General features: G+C 43.6%; 3 protein-coding genes across 4 annotated transcripts in view; 2 read left to right on the top strand and 1 right to left on the bottom strand.

The window, feature by feature from the left end:
- The window catches only part of LOC149299142 (piezo-type mechanosensitive ion channel component 1-like), a 32,613-nt gene extending 24,739 nt beyond the window's left edge, over positions 1–7,874 (top strand). Inside the window, 20 exon segments of the mRNA XM_089486623.1 lie at positions 75–183; positions 454–525; positions 785–957; positions 1,049–1,176; positions 1,271–1,477; positions 1,656–1,914; positions 2,191–2,379; positions 2,691–2,859; positions 2,970–3,075; positions 3,253–3,400; positions 3,479–3,693; positions 3,894–4,052; positions 4,339–4,486; positions 5,021–5,209; positions 5,332–5,424; positions 5,577–5,749; positions 5,996–6,118; positions 6,301–6,380; positions 7,102–7,300; positions 7,625–7,874. Coding sequence (XP_089342749.1) covers positions 75–183; positions 454–525; positions 785–957; positions 1,049–1,176; positions 1,271–1,477; positions 1,656–1,914; positions 2,191–2,379; positions 2,691–2,859; positions 2,970–3,075; positions 3,253–3,400; positions 3,479–3,693; positions 3,894–4,052; positions 4,339–4,486; positions 5,021–5,209; positions 5,332–5,424; positions 5,577–5,749; positions 5,996–6,118; positions 6,301–6,380; positions 7,102–7,300; positions 7,625–7,874 — 3,189 coding nt within the window.
- A 976-nt stretch (positions 7,875–8,850) lies between these two features.
- Positions 8,851–22,342, bottom strand: part of LOC149299140 (cytoplasmic tRNA 2-thiolation protein 2-like) — a 14,130-nt gene continuing 638 nt past the window's right edge. The window contains exons 2-16 of the mRNA XM_089486622.1: positions 20,030–20,049; positions 13,979–14,053; positions 13,796–13,874; positions 13,137–13,196; positions 12,833–12,893; positions 12,619–12,728; positions 12,030–12,334; positions 11,769–11,904; positions 11,533–11,664; positions 11,340–11,431; positions 11,098–11,198; positions 10,564–10,720; positions 10,071–10,137; positions 9,761–9,819; positions 8,851–8,905 (exon numbers count right to left, since the gene is read on the bottom strand). Coding sequence (XP_089342748.1) covers positions 8,851–8,905; positions 9,761–9,819; positions 10,071–10,137; positions 10,564–10,720; positions 11,098–11,198; positions 11,340–11,431; positions 11,533–11,664; positions 11,769–11,904; positions 12,030–12,334; positions 12,619–12,728; positions 12,833–12,893; positions 13,137–13,196; positions 13,796–13,874; positions 13,979–14,053; positions 20,030–20,049 — 1,509 coding nt within the window. The remainder of the gene's footprint in view (positions 8,906–9,760; positions 9,820–10,070; positions 10,138–10,563; positions 10,721–11,097; positions 11,199–11,339; positions 11,432–11,532; positions 11,665–11,768; positions 11,905–12,029; positions 12,335–12,618; positions 12,729–12,832; positions 12,894–13,136; positions 13,197–13,795; positions 13,875–13,978; positions 14,054–20,029; positions 20,050–22,342) is intronic.
- LOC149299141 (E3 ubiquitin-protein ligase RNF166) lies at positions 15,293–19,759 on the top strand. 2 transcript variants are annotated; one of them, XM_089486518.1, is made up of 6 exons: positions 15,293–15,459; positions 17,074–17,230; positions 17,884–17,996; positions 18,304–18,418; positions 18,843–18,950; positions 19,694–19,759. In XM_089486518.1, exons 1-6 carry the CDS (start codon positions 15,293–15,295, stop codon positions 19,757–19,759), a joined length of 726 nt encoding a protein of 241 aa, XP_089342644.1. The 2 variants fall into 2 exon arrangements, with proteins under 2 accessions (XP_089342644.1, XP_089342645.1); XM_089486519.1 differs by lacking the exon at positions 17,074–17,230 and having other exon boundaries at positions 15,293–15,418; positions 17,929–17,996.

Genomic DNA, 22,342 nt, shown 5'->3' with positions numbered 1-22,342 from the left:
GCCTTTATTTTATTGTAGTTTTAATGAACACACACCACATTCCCAACATAACATCCACTTGTGGATCCATACAGCTGGCTTACCAGGCCTGGGTCACGAATGCCAAATCCGCCTTGAAGGAGAGAAAGCATCAGCAGAAGATGGAGGCTGCAGTTGGGGAGCCTGGAACGGAAGGAAAGAAAGGTTAGAAAACTGAGCTGTTTGCCCACCCCCTCCCTAAATAACAAAAGAGATCTCCCTCCATGGTGGCTTTGGGATGATAAATTAGCATAATGGTGTTGGCCAGGTCCTTCCTCTTGTAAGCAGTATTTTAAACATCCAGTATGTCAGCTTAGTTAATGAATAGTGGACCACTGTAAATACACACAATTATTGAATAGACTGACTGTTTTGTCTTGTTTTAACACTGGAGTGATGTTACCTAGCACTTCAATTGTCTTACTTTAACTTCAGATGGTGAGCAGGTCACACAGGAGTCTCCGGCAGAGATGGACGCTGAGGATGTAGTTATGGAGGAGAAACATGGTAGGGATTGCAAAGCACTTGGGTGACAATCGTGTTCAACCCTATTCTTTTGGTTTTTCATGGTCATAAGGGTTAAAACCTTGAACCAAACAAACCTGCAGCCAGTCTTAGAATCTCAAGTGCACATCAAGCAATAAACCATTGTGTCGGTGGCTGCCATTTTATTTGGGATTATCTATACCTATTTCTTTTTATTTCCCATCATAGTCTTAAAGAATATGTGCCCCCTTCCTTACCTAACTTCTTCCACCTCCTGCAGGTGGCAGCAATGTCATGCAGCGCATACTTGATGTCCTAAAGTTCATCTGGGTTCTGCTGCTTGCCATGTTGGATGGACTAATAGACTGGTTGGCTTCTCTTACCAAGCAGTATGTGGATATGTCCACGGTGCTGTGGGTAGAGCGGTATATACTGACACAGAAGCTGTCTAAGGTAAGACTTGTGATAACGTCATGATGGATTTTAAATGGTACCCTGGCATTTTGTTTCTGTGAGTTAAATGGGGCTTTTGAATCCAACTCAGGGGGAACAAGTGACCCGGAGGGTTCTCGATTCGTTCTCTGAGACCGGGCCGGACCGGAAGACCCCTGGCTCCTCTAGTTTACTCACAGTGCCTACTTTAGACAAGGGAGTAGAGTCCCAAAACAGCAGGTGAGGTGCATATGTTTATGTACAGGTAGCCAAAACCCCTACAGTACAAACCAATGAAGGGGAGATGGTGTTATAAAATCTTCTCTTCCCGCAGTGGCTGTGAGGAAGAAGAGGTCCTTAGCAGCACGGCAGACTGCACAGATATCACCACTCCGCTTACAACGGGGTACAACACCATTAACAACAGCCTGGAGCAGGTGTCTGGGGCTGGGGGCTGGGAAGACCCCATGTCCGTAGAGGAATCGCAGGAAATCGAGCCAACGAAACGCTGCCGCACCGCCAGTGAACTGCTGATTTATAGGTATTGAGCACTTCGCAGAGGGCAGTACGCATGAACGGGGGGAAATTAATTGCACCATATCTGTCAAACGGAGACTCCCCTCATGCTTTCAGTTTCTCAGATAATAAAGTAGAAATATTTAGGTGGAAAATACGTTTTTTGGTGAATTTGCTTTAGATCATGCTCTCCTTACTTGCAGGCCCCTCAGTTTCCAGGAGCTGTCTGAGTCCCAGCAGTTCTTCCAGTCTCAGAACAGGCTTCTGAAACTGCTCTTGGCGCTCTATCACTTTGTGGCTTGTCATTCTGAGCTGCTCTGTTACTTTATCATCATCCTCAACAACATGGTGAGCGCTTCACTGATCTCTCTCTTCCTGCCCATCCTCATCTTCCTGTGGGCAATGCTGTCAGTCCACCGACCCAGCAAGCGCTTCTGGATGACAGCCATTATCTTCACCGAGGTACGTCAAAGACATCTATAGAAGCTTGGTAACCAGTGGACTTTACACGTGTGGGGAGACTGATCTCTCACTCATACGCACACGCATGCACACACATGCAGTATATATAGCTTAAATCTTTCCCCAATAGTCTAGATGTTACTAATGTGTTTTTTATTAGCTAATAAGGTCTGTTTTGAAGACAAATCAATATATTTTGCTTGCCTGGCTGCCAATTACTTATTTTTGTCCTCTAGTCCCTCTTGATTCCAGTTACCGGTTTTCTCATTCCCACAGATCATGGTGGTGGTTAAATACCTCTTCCAGTTTGGTTTTTTCCCATGGAACAGCTACACGGTGCTGGTGCGTAATGAGGGAAAGCCGTTTTTCCCCCCACGCATTCTCGGACTTGAGAAGAGCGACTCGTATGTGAAGTATGACCTCGTACAACTACTGACGCTCTTCTTTCATCGGTCCCTGCTCATGGTAAGAATGAATGCTGCAACACCTTTTGTTATAAATCGTTTGTATGCTAGGGTGTAAGAAGATGTATCTGTTATATTCTGTAAATAAAAATGTCAAAAAGCCATGTACATAGCATACCATGATGGTCTGTTAATCACTAATAAAATGTTATGTCTGTACCTTTTGGGAAGAAAAACTATAAATACCATAGGTAATAGATCTTTGTAGACTGTTATCTGTGTTGTGTGTGTGTGTGTGTGTGATAGCCCAAGATATGTTTGTTTACACTCTTGAAACTCATACTACGTGTCCCCACTATCCTTTGTTTACAGAGCTATGGCCTGTGGGATCGGAGGGACATGAATCCTGGAGAGAAACCTCTCATTAAGGAATGTGAACCGGAAATCCAAGCGGCAGAGGATCCAGAGCCCGCAGGAAGCAGCAACTCCACCTTGCGCCGGCGCAAGAGAGGGGAGTCCCAGGGCAGCGAGGCTGACAAAGGTGAGGGATCTGCCTTGAAGCCTCTTCTGAGGTTTTGTTTGTAAAGGTTGTTTCCTTTACCAATAAGTCTCTGTTCTACTCGTTTTTATTCCACAATTTTTTCCCCTCAGATTTGGCAAAGGAGAAGCCACGAGAGGCAGACAAGAAGAAGAAGTTACCAGCTGCCGTCAGAGTCAAGATGATGGGGGTTAAAGTGAAAAATGTCTTTGTTTGCACGTGAGTCCTGTGGTGGGTGATGGGGTAATGGAATAGTCTTAGAACTAAGACCAATGTGTGATAATCTCAAAACCTCATCGATATGTAAGGTTCTGTTCCCTGTCTGTGGGTCCTGAAAATAATTTAATCTGGTGTCTGCTGGTTCAGTTTTGTGGTAACCCTGTGTCTGTATTGCAGTCTACAGGGAGTATACCAGCCCATCAGAGCTTTCTTTCACGACATTCTGCACACCCCGTACCGAGCTGCCACCGATGTCTACGCTCTGATGTTCCTGGCGGATGTGGTTGACTTTGTGATCATAGTCTTTGGATTTTGGGCGTTCGGAGTAAGTCCTCCCTAGATTAAGCACAGGATTTAGCTTGGAACTACTCGTAGATCTCTTATGGAATATTTCCCCTGCCAGAAATACTCGGCGGCTGCGGACATCACCTCGTCGCTCTCGGATGACCAAGTCCCTGAAGCTTTCCTGGTCATGCTTCTCATCCAGTTCTCCACTATGGTGATAGACCGAGCGCTCTACCTGCGAAAGACCGTTCTCGGAAAACTCATCTTCCAGGTTATTCTGGTGATCGGCATTCACGTCTGGATGTTCTTCATTCTGCCGGCCGTCACGGAGAGGTAATGTCATTATATCCAACGTAGGATCCAACAAGCTTTCTATAGAAAAATCACATCCGCGTATCACAAAACACTGCGATTAATGTGTGCTTAATCTGAGTTTGCATAGTTGTAGTTGCACCTCGTGGTTAGCGTGGACATAAAACAGCAGAATCAGATTTCGCAGTTAGACTGACTAGTGGTTTCTTCTCTATCTGCAGGATGTTCAGCCAGAACACGGTGGCTCAGCTGTGGTATTTCGTGAAGTGCATCTACTTTGCCCTTTCTGCGTACCAGATCCGCTGCGGGTACCCAACTCGGATCCTTGGAAACTTCCTGACAAAGAAATACAACCACGTCAATCTCTTCCTCTTCCAGGGGTGAGCACATGGATAACGCTACAGTTTAACTCTTTGTGTTGCTCACCCTAAGCCATTCAATGAGCACTGCCCAGGATGTTGTACATTATTGCAATTGTCAAGGCACAGTTACATGCACATTAAATTCCCTGCAATCGTGAATCGTATATTTAAAAGGTTTGCAGCAGTTCTAAAGAATGGACGTGAACATGCACAAGCAGATGAAGTATATATGGATACATTGCAGTCTGGACTTGTTAAGTCGGTGATAACCTGGCAATGCACCATTCGTGTGCCTTTATTTCAGGTTCCGTCTGGTGCCCTTCCTGGTGGAGCTGCGAGCTGTCATGGACTGGGTGTGGACAGACACAACGCTCTCCCTCTCCAACTGGATGTGCGTGGAGGACATTTACGCCAATATCTTTATCATCAAATGCAGCCGTGAGACCGAAAAGGTGAGGTCCTACTCTTTCCTACCTAATAACTCGGATTATTTGTCAATATCTACTTATTATTACAGTTACAGTGCATTCTCCCAAATTTCTATAAACCATTACTTATAATGTCAGATCACTAGACTATATGCCTGTTCGGGAGCCTTGTAGTGGTTACTGCCAGCTCTGAAATATTTTCAATACATTACAACAGGACATGGGCTTTGTATAGTTATTTTTTATTATTATTATTATTATTTAGTTATATGGTCAAGTGAGTATGTTTTGGACATTTTGCTAGAATACTGCCACATTGTATATTACCGTCTTTACCGGACCAGTTTCCTTCTAGCTTAGCAGCCACAAAGCATTTTCCATGATTTAGTTAGTTAAAGAAACTTTTTTTTTTTTCATAAAATAAACCCAAATTATAATGCTTGCAACATGATGATTAACACAATGATCTCCAACAACATGGGATGTCACCTCAAGCTGAGATGTCTTCTATAAGTCATGCCTTCTTTAGCTGATGTGTTTTTATGTATCCTGTTCTAGAAATACCCCCAACCTAAAGGACAGAAGAAGAAGAAGATGGTGAAATATGGCATGGGTGGTCTGATAATCCTCTTCCTCATCTGCATCATCTGGTTCCCCCTTCTTTTTATGTCCTTAGTGCGTTCTGTGGTAGGGGTGGTCAACCACCCTATCGATGTTACGATCACCTTAAAACTTGGGGGTTACGAGGTAAGAAAGAGGGTCTAAACATATCTTGGCCAAGAGAGCTTAACCCACAAGGTGTGAAAAGAAAGTGGGGTTATATCATAAGGTGCTAAAGCGGCCACATCTCTGCTTGTCTCTGTTCTCAGCCCCTCTTCACCATGAGTGCCCAGCAGCAGTCCATCCAGCAGTTCACCCCGCAGGAATACGAAGCCCTCACCTACCAATTTGAGAGACAGCCGGTGAGTTTTCTTGATTTGTAAAGACATCTGACTCGGATGTGTAGTAATATGAAAAGCAGATTTGGTGGGAATGTAATGGAAATTCACCTGTACCCTTCTCACACAATGGCTATGTGGGAGTTTTGTTACTGAGTTTCTCTGTCTCCATGCAGATAGCCATGCAGTTCATTTCCTTGTACAGCTTTGAGGACATCGTGACGGCTCGAATTGAAGGGAGCTCGGGTTCCCTGTGGGGAATCAGCCCTCCAAGCCGCGAACAGATGCGACGGGAACTCCAAAACGGAACATCCGATATAACATTGCGATTCACCTGGAATTTCCAAAGGTTAGTAACGGAATAGGGGGCACAAACAGATATGCTAATCCACTGCCAAGGCAAGTTGCAAGGAAAACAGAGAGCCCGAGAACTCGCATAAATTACCCTTTAAAAGACTAGAAAACAGAGGCAAGAAACTTTGTGGTTTTCCCTATTAAGGTTATTTTTATCTGTTTCATAGTTAGCTTGATGGTAATTCAGTGTAGTATAAATGAGGTAGACTACCTGCTAAACTAGGACTTTCTTCATTCACAGAGATCTAGCAAAAGGGGGGACTGTTGAGCACACGTTTGAAAAACATACCAAGGACCTGGAGCCCGGAAGCCTTGTGCGGAAGGAGTTGGCAGATCTCTTGCTTGGGGAACGAGACATGCCAGTGTGAGTCCATCTGCATTTTAATGTCCAAAAAAACCACACACACACAAGTTAACCTAACTGTGAAAGTGAAGTTGTATTCTGCCGCTTGCTATGTTGACAACTAGATAGTTAGAACTTACATTGATTTGGCACGCTTTGGCACACAGTTACTTTCCAGTGTGTGACTTTGTATATTTTTCCAGCTCTGTGCCGCGCTTGTTTCCAAAATATATCCGAGCCCCCAATGGTCCGGAAGCCAATCCAGTGAAACAGCTACAGCCAGGTGAGTTAAACAGAACCCGGTGTAACGGAATAACATGAATTATTGGATCAGGTAATGCCACATTAGGCAATGATCATAATTAACACAAACTGTCTTATCCACCGTGTCTGTGCCGTCTGAAAGGGAGTAAAATAGTATTGATTGTGCTTTAATATATAAGGATTCAGCACAATATTTTACAACATAGTATTCGCTTTAGTGCATTAATGCTTCCAAGAAAGAGTGCGCCTTCTAGTGCCAGTACCATCAAAAAGAATATTGTATTAAATCCTCCTTGAGCAGAATTCTAAATATGTTGCTTGAAAGAGATTTTGCAGTTGGATCGAAATGTTGCCATGGGGTGGAATAAGCACATCCATCGATAGTGCTGAGTTATATCGTTTTATTTCATTCTTAACATGGAGCAATCACCATGGACACTGGATGATTGTGATAGCTGATTGTTGGATCATTATGTTGGTTACAAATATGTCTGTGGTTTTAAATCTGTAACAGTCGCTGTACTTGTAAATGTTGTTACAATGTTAGCTATGTTACAAATAGCAAATGAATGATCACTTGCATATGAGCCAACAGCCAGAGAAAAGTCACATAGTCATACATGTAACATTGATAGTTCCCTACTGCTAGACCAGAGGGGTAAGTTTTAGAGGGTTAGGTATTGTCAGTAAAGATTACTGGTTAATACATTTTTTTATTATTTTTTTAAATCTTTGGTCAGATGAGGAAGAGAACTACCTGGACGTGGAGGTTCAGTTAAACCGGAAAAGGATTGGGTCGGGGAACAGCAGTAGTAGTTTTGTGGAGTGGTGGGTAATCAAGCTGGCCGACTGTGAGAATGAAGAATGCAACATTCTGCCCATGGTCATCTTCAACGACAAGGTCAGCCCTCCCAGCCTGGGCTTCCTCGCCGGATACGGGTACGTCCACAGCGACCACCTAAACACCTTGGTCGCCAAGTTACTTTCATTTGTCTTTTCAGATGTATTTACTTTTTTATACCTTCCACTTCCCTTTCCTATACTGGAATAATGCATGAGAAATAAATAATGTGAAAATATTTCCTAAATAATTAATGCTGCATTTAAACATCACACCATAAAGCCGTTTGCTAATGTTCATTCTGTCTGTAGTAAGTGTAGATGTATTATAGTTAAGACATAATTGGCAAAAAGGATAAAAGCAGGATTTATAGTATGTGGAAGAGGGATGAACTTTACTGAACGTCTTTCCTTCCTGCACAGGATTATGGGTCTATACGTTTCAATTGTTCTGGTCATTGGGAAGTTTGTGCGAGGTTTCTTCAGCGAGATCTCTCACTCTATCATGTTTGAGGAATTGCCTTGCGTGGATCGGATACTCAAGCTGTGCCAGGATATTTACGTGGTGCGAGAACGCGGAGAGCTGGAGCTGGAGGAAGAGCTGTACGCCAAACTTATCTTCCTGTACCGCTCACCGGAAACCATGATCAAATGGACAATAGAGAAGGACTGAGGATGGCAAACTTCCCATACACAAAGAGAGGACTCCTGTACTTAAACTTTATATGCTGGAGCCACCTGAATGCAAGGAAGTCTTGATCCAAACAGGTGATATGGGCCACGTCTGTAATACTACAAATATTTATATGCTAAGTTTGTATTCAGCAGAATGGAGGCACACTACTGATCCGATGTGAAGAAAGGCCTGGACAGGATTTATATAGCCCTGTGCGATTGCCCTCTACTGGCAAGTAAAGGTCCAGCTTAAAGGACAGGAATCTTCCTTTCCTAGAACATTGAATATTGCTATGTACGTTCACAAGATACACATATGCTGCTCACGTTAGAAGATCCAGCTTCTGGAGGCAACAAACTGCGTGCGGATGTTCCAGCATTACACCACCTGACTGCCTCTCGTTTGGGGAAGGACTACAGCGGGTCGTGTTAATAAGAATTCCTTTACAAGGTTGGAGAAGGACCTTTTTCGTATATTTATATATTGTTCAATATGCAGTATGCACACGTCACTGCGTGCCGGCAGCCGCCGGATGCCAGAAACTGACCGTTCATTTAGCAGTAGCCAAGACTGCTACCTAATGTGCAATGCTGCCAGTCAGCGCTCAGCGGAGCCCTTCAACACACCTCATTTGCCTACTTTTCTGAACAAAAACAAAACTAGATTTCCACCGTTTTTACTATTAAAATGGCTTTTGTGAAATAAAATTGTGTGTGTATCTTGAAATGATAAATGCCCTACGGTCCTGTGTTAACCTATAAATCCACAGAAAATGTATAGATTTAAAATTCAATTTATTTCAACTGGTAAACCAATCCATAAAAGTTTTAAAAGTAATAGGCATATTAAAAAAAATTAAATAAAAGCTAAAACGTTATGGGTCAGGACAATGATACAAGGCCTTCCATTCATACGGTTAGTTTAGCTTATTGCTTTCTTCCACTAAAACCAGTCACAGCATGAAGTTTTCAGGTCACACGTCGGCGTCTTCGAGCAGGAATTCCTGGATTTCTTTTCTCATTTCGCGCCTGGTGACAGAAGGAGGGTGTAAGATGAATCTTTTGCTGTAACAGCGATAATACTTTTATTAGTCTGTGATAAAGACTTCATACAACAGGTTGCTGCAGAAAACCTACATACACGCAAACAAAGACAATAAGAGAAACCGCCCGCTACCCCAGCATCAGATAATTAGGGTTGGTGTAACCATTTCAGGGATTTGTAATTATTATTAATAAAGGGGTCTGTTGTACTATTTCAGACTGCCTGTAAAATTATACCAGCTCTATTGTAATTCTATTTAACATAAGAGATATCTTGAAACAAGAGACTAAAGTGCGGCGTTTGTGTTTTTTTTTTTTGTTTTTTTTTAAATAAGATAGTGTTGGTTGAATTAATGGTCGAATTCTCCTCAGAAAGAGTTTCCCTTTATTTAGATCATGCGCATAATCGAGACAAGGCACATAACACACAAAAGTTGAAGCGTTGTCTGATTATATGTTTAGAATACATGGTTTATATAGCATCTTATCTACTTGTAATAGCATGCATCATTATGATTGGTTACTTTTCAAGCAGGTTACACCTATTAAGCTGCATAATTAAATATGGCCCAGACTTGACCTTTTATTCTATATATATATATATATATATAGAATATCATAGAGGAAGCGTGTTGGCGGGGACTGGTGCATATATCATGGACATGACATTTTCTACTTCCTTATATGTAAGCAAATAATATTTTCGATAACATAAGTATTTTTCCAACAGATAGTTCCGCAAACGGGTCACTGTAGGGGAGAAATAATTGAAGATAAAGTTCAGGATTGTGGTATATTAAATTATTTTTGCTGAAGCGGTTGGGAAAACTTTCTAGTTACCTGCAGCTTCGGTGTTCTGCTTCGTGGAGGATGTACTGGGGCATCTTATCCAAAGACTTCTAAAGCAAAAGCACATATTTTGGTAAAGAAAGATGACACCCGGGCAATCCTGTAAGCCAACCATGATGACGATAAGCACGTCATGCTTGGCACTGTAGCTGGCTTTTAAAATGAAGATGGTTCAGGAATAACCAAATGTGAGTAATTCTTGCCAAAAAAGATTCCGCGATATTACTTGGCGGACACACGTTTACCTACAAACTTCCAAATTAAATCCTTTGTGACCGATAGAAATTAATATTCAACTCACCAGTTCCTTTACAGTCAGTCTGCAGCTGTAACAAAGCATGTTAAAGATCCCGGGGGTCCCAGCTCCCCTGTGACACAAATGAAAAGTAATGTCTTAAAACGCGTACGCAGAAAAGCATTTTTCTTCAAATCACAAAATTATTTGTTTCAGCTGCATCTCTAGTTTATATGTGCTTACCAGCAATGTCAGTGTACTCTCTGTACAGCCCTATATTATGGTTACAGTAGGCGGTGAAAATGAATTTGTTCAGAACAATATCACCGAACCCGATAGCAAGAATAAAATATATACTAGCTCCATAGGCTAGTTAAACTTTTTTGGAATTTACCAATGACAAACAATTGCAGCCGTAAAGATTAAAACAGTCTGGAGCGTTTATATCATTTTATGAATTAACAGACATTAATTAACATAAATAATCCTAGACTCTCACGTGGTCTAGATCTTGTGAAACGTTGACAGCTCCAGGCACGCTGCGTGAAACCGATCTCACCTTGTCAAATAGGCAGGTACCTTCTTTTCTTGCTCGCAGCATTGCCCTGAGTTGCCGCATGTGTTCTCACAGTCCTTTGCAGGCGTCTCGGTACCGTATACCGTCCTCTGAGACAGTCGCTGTGACACTTCCGTCGCTTGGAAGGCAGAGGCAGAACCTGCAGAGAAAGGTAAACGTATACCTATATATCACTATAATGTTCTCTCCCTTCTTCAAAGGAAGATGTTTTACCAGAACCCAAGTATCTCTGCGATGACGCGTGTAAAGTTCCCTCCAATGCGAGCAGAAACGGAAACCTGTATATTTTACAGGAATTCATGCCGCAAGCTCTGCCTTTGCAATCTATAGAGGGTGCCTGTTACATCTGCGGAAATGCCCACCCGCCCCGGCCAGTGCATTACGAAGGTGGTCAGGGTGGGGAGATTCCATTCGCAATGCCTACGGGCCATCCCTACACACTGCACTGTTTAGTTGATAAGTCCCTGTTTTAACTAGCGTGCGTGTGAACGGTGATGAAGGCGCGTAGATCCTCACCAACACAAGTATCCAAAGGGCACAAGCACATCAGACATTTTTCCTGCCTGTTGTCTTCTTGATGCTTTTCTGCTGTGGACAGATTCAACTTCTCACTAGTCCTGAAAGAAGCGGGATCTGCATTATTTTACAGAAGTGACGGCTGCGTTTGCCGCGACGGTTTGCTAGCCAAGTAGTTAGCCGTCGCCGTAACAGATCAGAAGTAATAGCCCCTGCGTACCACGTGATGTCTTCTCTCTCACCTGTATACAGTGCTCACTGTGGACGGGAAGTCCGCCTGCAGCCTGGTGATAAACGTCTCAGAAAGCCGCTGGATGCTGCTATTGTCAGGAGCCTGAAGATCAAGTAAGAAACCATTAAATATGAATTGAGTCCACCATGTGAGGCCAAGGCCCTGGCTTGTTCCACCCCATAGGTAAGGGAGCACCCCCCCACCTTTGTGTCCAGTGTTGGAATAAAAACGGACGGGACATCAAACAGCCGGTTATTGAAAGAAATGTCTTTGAGGGAATATTCTCTCATTGGACGGATAAAGGTAACATCCCCAAAGCGGCTGTCAGAAAAACCCTAGAAATAAAAGGAAAAAACGCTAGAATTAATGAATAAACCCCCAAATAGGCTTTTTATTTAACACAGGTGATATAAGTAATGGGGCTGCGTGGAGTCCATACCGTGTCGAGTGGCAGGAAAGCCCCCCTCCCCAGCGAGATGTTTGAGAGTAGACTGACAGAGAGACGGGTACAGCTCTCGCCGCTCATCACCTTAGAGTAACCACAGCTCCGGGCTGTATGTAAGATTAGGTGGGTCCTGAGAAATGGGGGAAACGTCATTAGAGCGCATGCAGGGATATGAGCAGGGTTCACAGGAGGAGAGGACGTCACTAACGCTACATGCAGAGCGACGTGGTAGGCAGGCAGGGGTTTGGCTCTCACCGCAGTGTGTGTAGCAGCTCCAGTTTAGCGGTCAGCGTCTTGGTCTGGGTGAAAAGCTGCGACAGTTCCTCCGTAAGCCTTGCGGGAGGGCGGCTGCGTGAAGCGGTGTTTGGCGCGGTGTCACTGGCCCTGGGTGCTGCGGAGTCTGCAGTGCTGAGTTGAGCCAGCTGATCTGTTATGTGCGATTCCTCCGTAGATCCATGCCGATGTTCCAGAAAAAGACCCACAGCCTGCTTGTAATTCTGCTCTTGGGCAGAAGAGCCTGGTGGGGTCCTCTGCAGGACAGAACTCGGCAAAGACAAAACCTGCAGCCACCAGGGAGGCGAGAGAGGTACCCATAAAAAGGTATTAGACACCATACGATAGATACACTGCGCAAGATTCAAATATATGTGTACAAATTTACGTTTTTAGTGATTTTGCACGTCCTAATAGATGAATTCAAGTGTTAAATAAACGAGAGTCTCATTTTTACTACTCTTTCTCCTAATAAGCCCCAATGCTGGGGGGGGGTTGACTTTAAGCATGACAATGGCTTTACAATATGATATATAACAATATAATCTGTCTCCCCTGTGCCCTGTCCCACCTCTTCCAGGGCCACTATGTGATATGGAAATCCAGTCCTCCGAAGTACATGTTCCACCTCCGAAATGGTCTTCTCTCTGTCCTCCCAGCTCTGACCACAAACCGCCCCTTCTGCGGTAAAGAGAAAGCGGTGGCGAGAGATGTAAATAAGTCTACTCACAGAAATAGGTCTGCTCACTGTCTCCACTTATATGACCCAGTACTCTTAAATTTACCATCAACAAAGAGGATTCCAGGGACAAAACGCAACTTTTTAGGAGCGTCTCGACTCAAGCCCTGCAAAAATAGAGATAGAGTGATGGGAAACATACCAGGTTACAGAATGTTACCAGCTGTATCTTTGAAGTGACACAGCCCTAGCATGTTTTATTATCTTTAAAAAAATTCACTTTCTTTAGGAAATATAGTACTATAACTAGAGTAATGATAGAAATATAAATGAAATAGACTTTAATTTAACCCAAAATACTCGACAGCATTTTACAGTACATACATCAGCACAGTTAAGCAGATAATTACCTCCTGAACTTGCTGGATCATTGCACTCGAGGATGGACCACCTGAATAGGCCAAGAGAACCTAAATAACCCCAAAAAACAAAGTCCTTATACCATACATAACATGACTTATGTCTATTATGGTTTTATATAGCGCCGTCATATTCCCCAGCAGTGTACAATGGGTAAGCAGGACCTAACAAGTAGTAAATAACATAACAATCAGGGTTTAGTGCAGTGATGTGCACTTCGTATCGCCCGATGGCCGGGACATACAGTACCGAGCGGGTGATTTTTTCTTTCTTTCTCATTTTGCCCTGCTGAGGGCAAGCAGCATGGTTAGGATCCAGGTCCCCGGCAGCGCTGCAGGATCCTCCTCTCTGTCAGCCGGTGGACGTCTGCGCAATGCAGACAACCCCCACTGCTGCCGGCACTTCCGCCGGAGCTTCTATGATGGAGCGCCAGCGTGACATGACCTTCCAGTGCTCAAATAAGCCCTGGCGGAAGTGCCGGCCAGCAGCAGAGGTTGTCTACGTGCATCGTGCAGACGTCCAACAGCTGCCCACCCGGTAGACGGCTATTGGTTTTCCAAATTTCTGTTTGTATTGAACATATCCTGTCAAAAGCAGGAGGAAATGCATAATAGATTATAGCAAAAAATGTCAACCGTACACTTCTTACCTTCTCACCAGGATACACCACTCTGTTCTTGCCAAGCATAGCCCGGAACTTGTGGACAAAGTATTCTTTGAAGCAAGACCTAAAATGAGAAAGACGTCAGACATGTTTGCACTCGGAGTTATTTCTGTCCAAGTAAGTCTGGAACTGGGACTTATCTTCAAAATAACGAGCGAGCGCTCATACCTGCAGAATGCATCTCCCACACGGATTATAATAGCAGCGGTTCCTTCCTTGCACTTCATGCATTTTGTACCCAAACTATAAAATAATGGAATATGTCAAATTATGGATACAGTGGGGAATTGATATATTTAACAAAACATTACAGCTTTGATTTCCCTACACCTTTTATATCTTCGCCACATGAAGTACTTTACATGACAGAAACGGTAAATTCTTTGGATGATGATAAAGAAGACAGTAACTATTAGGGTTACATTTAGAGAAAGTCACAAAGCTCACAGTATGAATAGAAAACACTTTATATGGCGAGCGTTACAGGACAAGTTACTTGTCTCTATGATTAAATGAGGCTGGAATGTACTTTTTAGGAAGCCTGTGTATTTAAATACCCCGCTGCGATCATTCACATCTGCCCCTCTATTAATACCCCCACCGCACCTTTTCTCCTTTTTGAGGAGTTCCAGGTGATCCCCGTCTTCCACTTCACACATGATCGCTGTCCAGATCACAGAAACTAACGTGCATTGACAGCAGCTGATATCTACTTCCGGCGCATAGACCCGGCGTCACTGCCACAGCGCCTGCCGCATGAAAGTGACGTCCTGTGAAGCAGACTCTAGCTCGGTACCGAAGGTATAAGCGGCGCTGCGCGCTTTATGTTGAAATAAAACCAGTATGTGTGAATGACGGCATTATGTGTGTAATACCCCAGCCCAGATGGTAAAGCCTCTAACCCCTTATAAATACCCATTTTATGGGTAAATACATGTTTAGCATCCAATAATATTTTACCGTTGGTTTTTTAGTAACGTTATTTTGCTAATATAGCAACATTATGATATATCGATTTTATGTAATACGGTTATACTTTCCGGCTGTTTTCTATATGCATTATTGTGACTTTTGGGGCTGTAGAGAGACTGCTCCACCTAAGCTGAGACCCTTGGGGTCTATGGATGTCTGGTAGAATTTAAGGATGATTTATACGTTCCCTTTCTCACTAAATACATTTCTTTTTCTTTATTTCACTCTGACTGTCCAAGTAACTAACAGTGCCCTCAGTCAAGATGGTGGAATTGGCCTCCTAGGGTATTTATTCCGGAAAATAATGAGTATTTCTCTAATCGCTCCCGGAACGTCATTTGATTCTCTCGGTACGTTTTCACCGTGCCGTCGCTGCTTGTCACTGTCCCCTCTGACCCCCCCCCCGTGCCGTGCCGGGACCTGTCGCATTGCTGACGAACTCCGTCGCCCTGGTGATGACGTGCTATGTTTATGTCCTGCAGCCGTTGAAGTGACGGGGCTGTCGCGGTCATGGCCATGTTCCGGAGCCTGGTGTCCTCCTCTCAGCACCGGCAGCACCACTCGCACCAGCCCTCGGCCAGCCCGTCCTCCGTGGATAGCCTGGAGGCGCAGTATGGCTGCCCCATCTGCCTGGAGGTCTATCACAAGCCCGTGGCCATCGGGAGCTGCGGCCACACGTGAGTCACCCGGGGGGGGGGCTCGGGGGGACATTAGTAAGGGCCCCAGTGCCAGTGACCCCCAATATCAGGGCCCAGCTGTGTGCTGCACCTCTAAATGGCCGCAATCCGCCGTTCTCTTTAAGTCGACTCGGCCTCTCTTTGTCCTGCAAGTCACAATCTGCTGCTAAGACAGGTGTCTCCGGAGCTCTCCTCACATGTCACGCTTCACTGATCTCTCTTTATTAGAAGACCTGCCGACTGTCGTGACCACAGTCCCTATAAATAACACGGAGGAGCTGCAGCACCCGTAGGCGCGGGGATCCCCAGTTGCTGCTCGCCTTCTCTTTTAGTTTTTCCTTTAAACATCAGTTTTAGGAAGTTGTAAAAATGTCACTTATTCACAGCTGTAGAAAAAGGAGCAAAATTTAAGAGGATGTCTTATCACGATGGCAACCCTTGGAATGGTCTAATGTGCAGCATCATGCCATTGGTTGCTACAGTGACAGGATCAGCTTTTTGAAAGGATGTCTTATCACCGTGGCAACCCATGGGATGGTCTAATCTGCAGCATCATTCCATTGGTTGCTATAATGACAGGATCACCTTTTTTGAAAGGATGTCTTATCGCCATGGCAACCCATGGAATGGTCTAATCTGCATCATCATTCCATTGGTTGCTATAGTGACAAGATCCCCTTTTTGAACATGGTACCAGACCCATTTTCTTGCACATCCGTCGTTGCGTCGGTCAGTCACATCTCCTGTGGGTGACCTTATTTACTGCCGGCGTAACTCATCCGTAGTAACTTTCAGTGCAGGCTAGTGATAGCGTCTCGCGATAAAGCACATATATATATAATATTATATATATATATATCTAATATTCTCTCCATACGGTATTAAGGGACGGCCTCGAGAAAATGAATACATTGACAGGTTTTCTTAACAGCAGTGATGTGGTGAACGTGTCTGTGTGCGAATTCTGTAAAGATATCATTTATTAAATAAATAAAGGGAATCAAAGCATCCCTTCCAATCGCTCCCCAGAAGTTAATTGGTAAATTAGGCCATTTCTGGAGTCTCAGTCTCTCCATTTAAAAGGATGATCCCCGCTTATTATGAGTCGCTCTTTGTCATAGTATACGCTCCAGCGACGTTGCATTCTATTGTTTGTAAATACAGGCGTGGGATTTATAGATCTCCATGTTTATTTACATAAAATTCCCTAAACATACACAATAATGTGTCATTTTACAGCAATGTGCCTTTCAGCCCCCCTGCGCTACTGAAGAAGCAGTAGAGAGAATATGGTTTGTTGGTACGGGTGATATCCCCAAAATAAAACCCGATCCTAAATGTCACATTCTCATTAATGCTATTCTAAATAATTAACTCCCTCAATTCTAGATTTCCCCTTTAAATCAAACAATCAGTAAGAAATGTGATTTCAGTGTAAATGCTTGCCTAATGCGACCCCCCCCCCCCCCCGATCCTGTATCCTGATGCTGGAGGGAGATTTTGGCTCTGGACCTGTCCCGTTAATCTGGATTTCTTTTCCCGGTAATGTAACGGGCGGTGTGTGGATGTACGGGGGCTGGCGATCACTCTGGGCATGGTGTGGTTCTTCTCCAGGTTTTGTGGCGAGTGCTTGCAGCCGTGTCTCCAGGTCTCGTCTCCTCTGTGCCCGCTCTGCCGCATGCCGTTTGACCCAAAGAAGGTGGACAAAGCCTCAAATGTAGACAAGCAGCTCTCCTCGTACAAGGCTCCCTGCAGAGGCTGCAGTAAAAAGGTGGGTCCCGCAGACGTCTTTCTGTGTTTGCCTCCTAACTCTGCTTTATCGGGATGTTTACCTTTGTTTTGCTTATGGTTCTATAATGGTATTGCACTTTTAGAAGGGTTACGAGCAAGGATCATAAGCTCATCCAGCTAGGGGGTCTTAGACTGAAACGAGAATTTATACATCAGTGGCTAGTATACGGTTATCATCCCAGTGCCACAAGAAGGCCGTAGTTATGATTGGTTTATATAGCGCCATCATATACCGCAGGGTAAACAGAACATAACAATTTATCCTTACGGAGACTAAAGCAATGTAGATATCGAGTTACACAGACAATTTGCCCGATCAGCTGATTCTCTTAGGAAAGTCTAAATCATTCATTTGCAACAAAGGCATGTCGGTTTCAAGTTTATTTTTTTAATTGTGGTTCAAAAGATTTTTAAACCGCTTTCATCTCCTTGTTACAAATGTTATCTCATGTAAATAAATACATGTCATGGAAATGGCCGTCTGGGTGTATATGTGTCTAGATGCTGTGCCTGTTGTTATTCTGTATATGACGTGCTCGCCATCTGTTATTATGCAGCTTAATGCAGCAGTCCTGTTATATCCCCCTCACGGGGTCTGTTAATGCCATTTGCTTCTGTTCTGTCTGTCTACAGGTCACGTTGTCAAAGATGAGGTCCCACATCTCATCGTGCCCCAAGGTTCAAGAACAGATGGCCAACTGCCCAAAGTTTGTTCCCGTAGTCCCTACATCCCAACCCATTCCTAGGTACTGATTATTCTTACTATAATTCCTAAAGATAGTTTGTAATATCGAGAAGCCAGAAGTAAAACGTACCGGTGTAAAAGTGTAGTCACCAAGTATGTAAGAAAGTATACATTTATTAATAATCAGCTTCCTTGCTGAGTGATTGTCCCTGTTACTGTCAGTGTATGAATGGCATGTATCTGCGCAGGAGCCAACTTGGGACTCGTTCACTGGATTGGCATCTAGAAGGTTAATGTGTCACATCAATTACAAAATTGTGTAAATGCGAAATGCGTCACAATAACTCATCTTCTCTTCTCTTTCGTAGCAATATCCCAAACCGTTCTACCTTTGTATGCCCCTACTGTGGAGCTCGCAATCTGGACCAACAAGAGTTAGTAAAACACTGCATGGAAAATCACAGGAGTGACCCCAACAAAGTGGTAAGAGCTGCTACCCCCTAACAGGGGCGCATTCAGCGGTGGGGTTCATGCATCAAATATACCTCATATATACCTCGCCCTGTTTATCCTCAAAGCAAAACTAAGCGAGTTACATTTAGTTCTGCTCTGTCACTGAAACAGTTCTAAGGTCGGGGTTTTTTTCCATAGTAACGTTGTCATGCTGGGTAGATGCCAGGACTTGCGTCCTTTTCTGAGACAATAGAAAGCTTGGATCACATGTCTGTAACAATGCAGTACTTCTGATTATTCAGCAGACTGACACATAATGTAAATGATTAAAAGGTGCAAATGTTTGTAAGGCCATTCCAAAGCCCCCCCCCCCCCGCACCATGAATTAATAATGACACATCCAGTACCCCCATCCTGTAATCCTTAGATCGGCTTTCTCTGCTTTGGTTTCCAGGTGTGCCCCATCTGTTCAGCAATGCCATGGGGTGACCCCAGTTACAAGAGTGCCAATTTCCTGCAACATCTGCTCCACCGGCATAAATTCTCTTACGACACATTCGTGGTACGTATCGTCTGAACAAATGGCCCACGTGGTCTGGAGAAATGTATACGGCAGAAAATAATGAAAGCGTCAAACCCTATGGGACGATGAGCCTGTAACTCCAGAGGTTAAACAGAAAAAGTGCGCTGTGTGCTGCGTTATCTGCTGTAGATGTAGGTGAATTACTTAAATATTCAGTAAAACTATGGAGGAGAAACGTTCCAACAAGAGATCGTAATATAAAACTAGAGGGTCAGAGGCTAAGATGTAATGTAAGGATGTTTTACTTTACTCAGAGGGTGGTAGATAAATGAAACAGCCTCCCAGCAGAAGTGGTAGAGACTAATATGTTTAGTGATTGAACTTGTTTGCGGGGAGACTCTCAGATGAAATAGTTCCAGATCAGCTAATGCTTAGAGTAAAAGTAGAGCAGATTAGTATTAGTATTGCTTGTACCCTCATCTTTTAGTGTTGGGTAGAAACCGAAAATAAGGCCAGAATAAAATGTGTAGTTTAATGACCTTTAGATGAGCCTTGTGAGGAGACACGGTCTCTGCTTTCTTGCATTTGTTGAGTTGTCTCAGAGGACGGCCGTCTCTGTAACGGATGTTGACGACCGTCTCTGTAACGGATGTTGACGGCCGTCTCTGTAACGGATGTTGACGGCCGTCTCTGTAACGGATGTTGACGGCCGTCTCTGTAACGGATGTTGACGGCCGTCTCTGTAACGGATGTTGACGGCCGTCTCTGTGTGTCTCTTGCAGGACTATAGCATTGACGAGGAAGCGGCCCTCCAAGCAGCCCTCGCTCTGTCGCTCTCGGAGAACTGAAGACCTCCATTTAGTCGCCAGAGTTCTTCTCGGTGCTGCCACCCATGGCCGAGGCTTGTACATTCCTTCCAAGTTTAGCCAATCACGTTTCCTTTCTCCCCATGCCTTTCTTGTTTTATTACTATTATTTTTATAGAGGTGGAATCTTTTGGGAATAGCAGAGGGGAAGCTCCAGCGTTTACGTTTGCTCAGAAAAATGCTCTCCAGTGCAGTTGACAAAAAATGGACAGCATTTCCAGGCTGTTTATTGATACGGGATCCGCTCCTGACTTCTTGGCTCGCTTTCCATCCTGCGGCGATGTAAGGAAACCAGTCCAGGAGCCGCAAGGAGGCTGTATTGCCTTTCAATTGGTCGGATCTCACCAAATATGCCCTGTGCTTTAACCCTTTATATGTTGGAGGAATCGGCCGTGTCGTGCTCATCCCTCCAAGGGTTAGCAGAGCGAACCTATAGAATCTGCTTATCTTTTAAGTTTCCACCTTGAAGCAGCAATGGTACCACGGCAGCCAAATCAAGCTGTCCTGCGACTAATTGATTAGTCTGGGCATCCTTTTTATCTACCTGATTGTCTGTGAAGCAGTAGAGGCAGGGCTATCCTTCTACATCCCATCTTAAAACCTTCAGAAGCATTGTCAGCACGGCCTAGCAGTGATCACTCAGGATAAGGACAGTCCTCCCCTAGGGAAACCTATTGATTTAGCTGATTTAGGGTACCCTTGCTGCGTACGCCTTACCTCTGAGGGCTTGTTTCCGAGAGCTCTGTGACTTCCGAGAGTGGCACCTGCCTGGGAATGTCACGAATGTACAGCAGACACTCATCCCATTACCACATGATGACGGCGTGGTAGATAAATGGAACAGCTTCCCAGCAGAAGTGGTAGAGGCTAATACAGTGAGGGAATTTAAACATTCATGGTATAGGCATATGGCTCCTGAATCTAATGCAAGACTAGATGGGCCGAATGGGCCTTATCTGGCATCAATTTCTATGTTTTTATTGCGCAGAGGCTGCGGCCACCAAGGAATGGCTATTTTATTGAACTATGTGCCGTCTTGCTCCATTAGTGTGAGGCTAGCTTTCCGCAGTGCGTTCATTGGGAGTTATGGTGCAAAGTTTGAAAAGTGGTCTTTCATCATTGTAATCAATAGGAATAGAATATGGCGCTATATAAATCAATAATAATTGGTATATATATATATATGATGTATATAATATATTATATATACATCCCCAGTAGTGTCGTGACCCAGCAGCGTCGCAGATCTCTCTCACCGCTCGCCCCAGAGGGAAAGGCTCAATTAGTTTTATACCGGATTTACGATAAAACTGTTTTGGCATTTTTACTGCGTTAGTGTGAAGCTTTGATATTTTATAGTGTACAAAAAGTATGTATTATAAACTAAGAAAAAAAAAAAGGAGAAAACTGTTATTCTTCATACTGCAATGTCCGTGTTTGACTAGTAACAATAGTATTTTTATGGAACATAGGAACTTGAAAAAAAAATGTCTATTTTTTTTTTAAAACATTTTGCAGCTTTATGGTAAGTGGGTAAAAAATCTGGTACGGCTATTAGTTCTTCTTTTGGTTGTCGCTATATATATATAATATATATATATATATATATATATATATATATATATATGCAATTACCAAGATAATTGAAACAGGTCTGATTATGTTGCACTTTATAATTCTATACTTTATCCAAACCTTTTGGCTTCTATAGAGGAATGCTTGGCTTGTAAGCTCAGGCTAATTTTCATTTATAAAATAATACGGCCGTAAAGCACCTTAGCCCCTTTAATTCTGATGAAGGGACGTCCACGCTGCAAAATGGAACTTTTATTTTTTTTTTCTGTACCTACATTACCTGCGAACAATTTCTTTTTTTTTTCTTTGTCAGGGATTTAACCAACAGAGAGAGAGATCAGATGTAGATAAAACTGTGCCCCCCCCCTTTCCTTCCTGTAATTTATTGTTTGTTGTTTTTTCGGAAATTGGAGTGCAGTAACGGGTGGGCACATGCTAAGTGGTTTTTAGGAAGGGTCCCGTAATTGTCGGAAGGTTTTGTATTTGCCGCCGGTGGTCATGCAGTAATGTAGCACTCACCTTGTAGTTACACTCTGTGTCCAGTAGGTGGCATAGTCACAGCATTCATAAGCAAACCCTTTATTCCACTTTGGGTATTATTTATTATTATTATTACATTTTTTTTTATTTAAATAGCGCCAGCAAATTCCCGCTGCACTTCCTACAGTCCAAACATCCAAAAGGTCTGACAAAACTAGAACCGACAGACTAAGACGAAGCGATTAGGTAAAGAGAGCCCGGCTCGCTAGCTCAAGATGATTTGGTCTTGAAACCTATTAAGAGAAATGGAGTCTTTGGTGGAAGGTGATACCTTTATTCTCACAGCTTCATCCGCTTTCCATCTGACGATGCACTTTAAAGAAAAGCCAATCAAAAGAGAGATTTCAATCATACTTTGTATGGACTTTCTGCTTTGGAAGGTAGGACGGGTTAAGTGGGGTGACGGCGTAACAGGGAACGTCCGTTTTATTAATTGAACTCACTAGAACG

The sequence above is a fragment of the Sceloporus occidentalis genome, unplaced genomic scaffold (genome assembly GCF_023333645.1).
Source record: "Sceloporus occidentalis isolate IW3139 unplaced genomic scaffold, rSceOcc1.0.p SCAF_29, whole genome shotgun sequence".
NCBI classification, from domain to species: Eukaryota; Metazoa; Chordata; class Lepidosauria; order Squamata; family Phrynosomatidae; genus Sceloporus; species Sceloporus occidentalis.
This window is presented reverse-complemented; position numbering and strand designations above follow the sequence as displayed.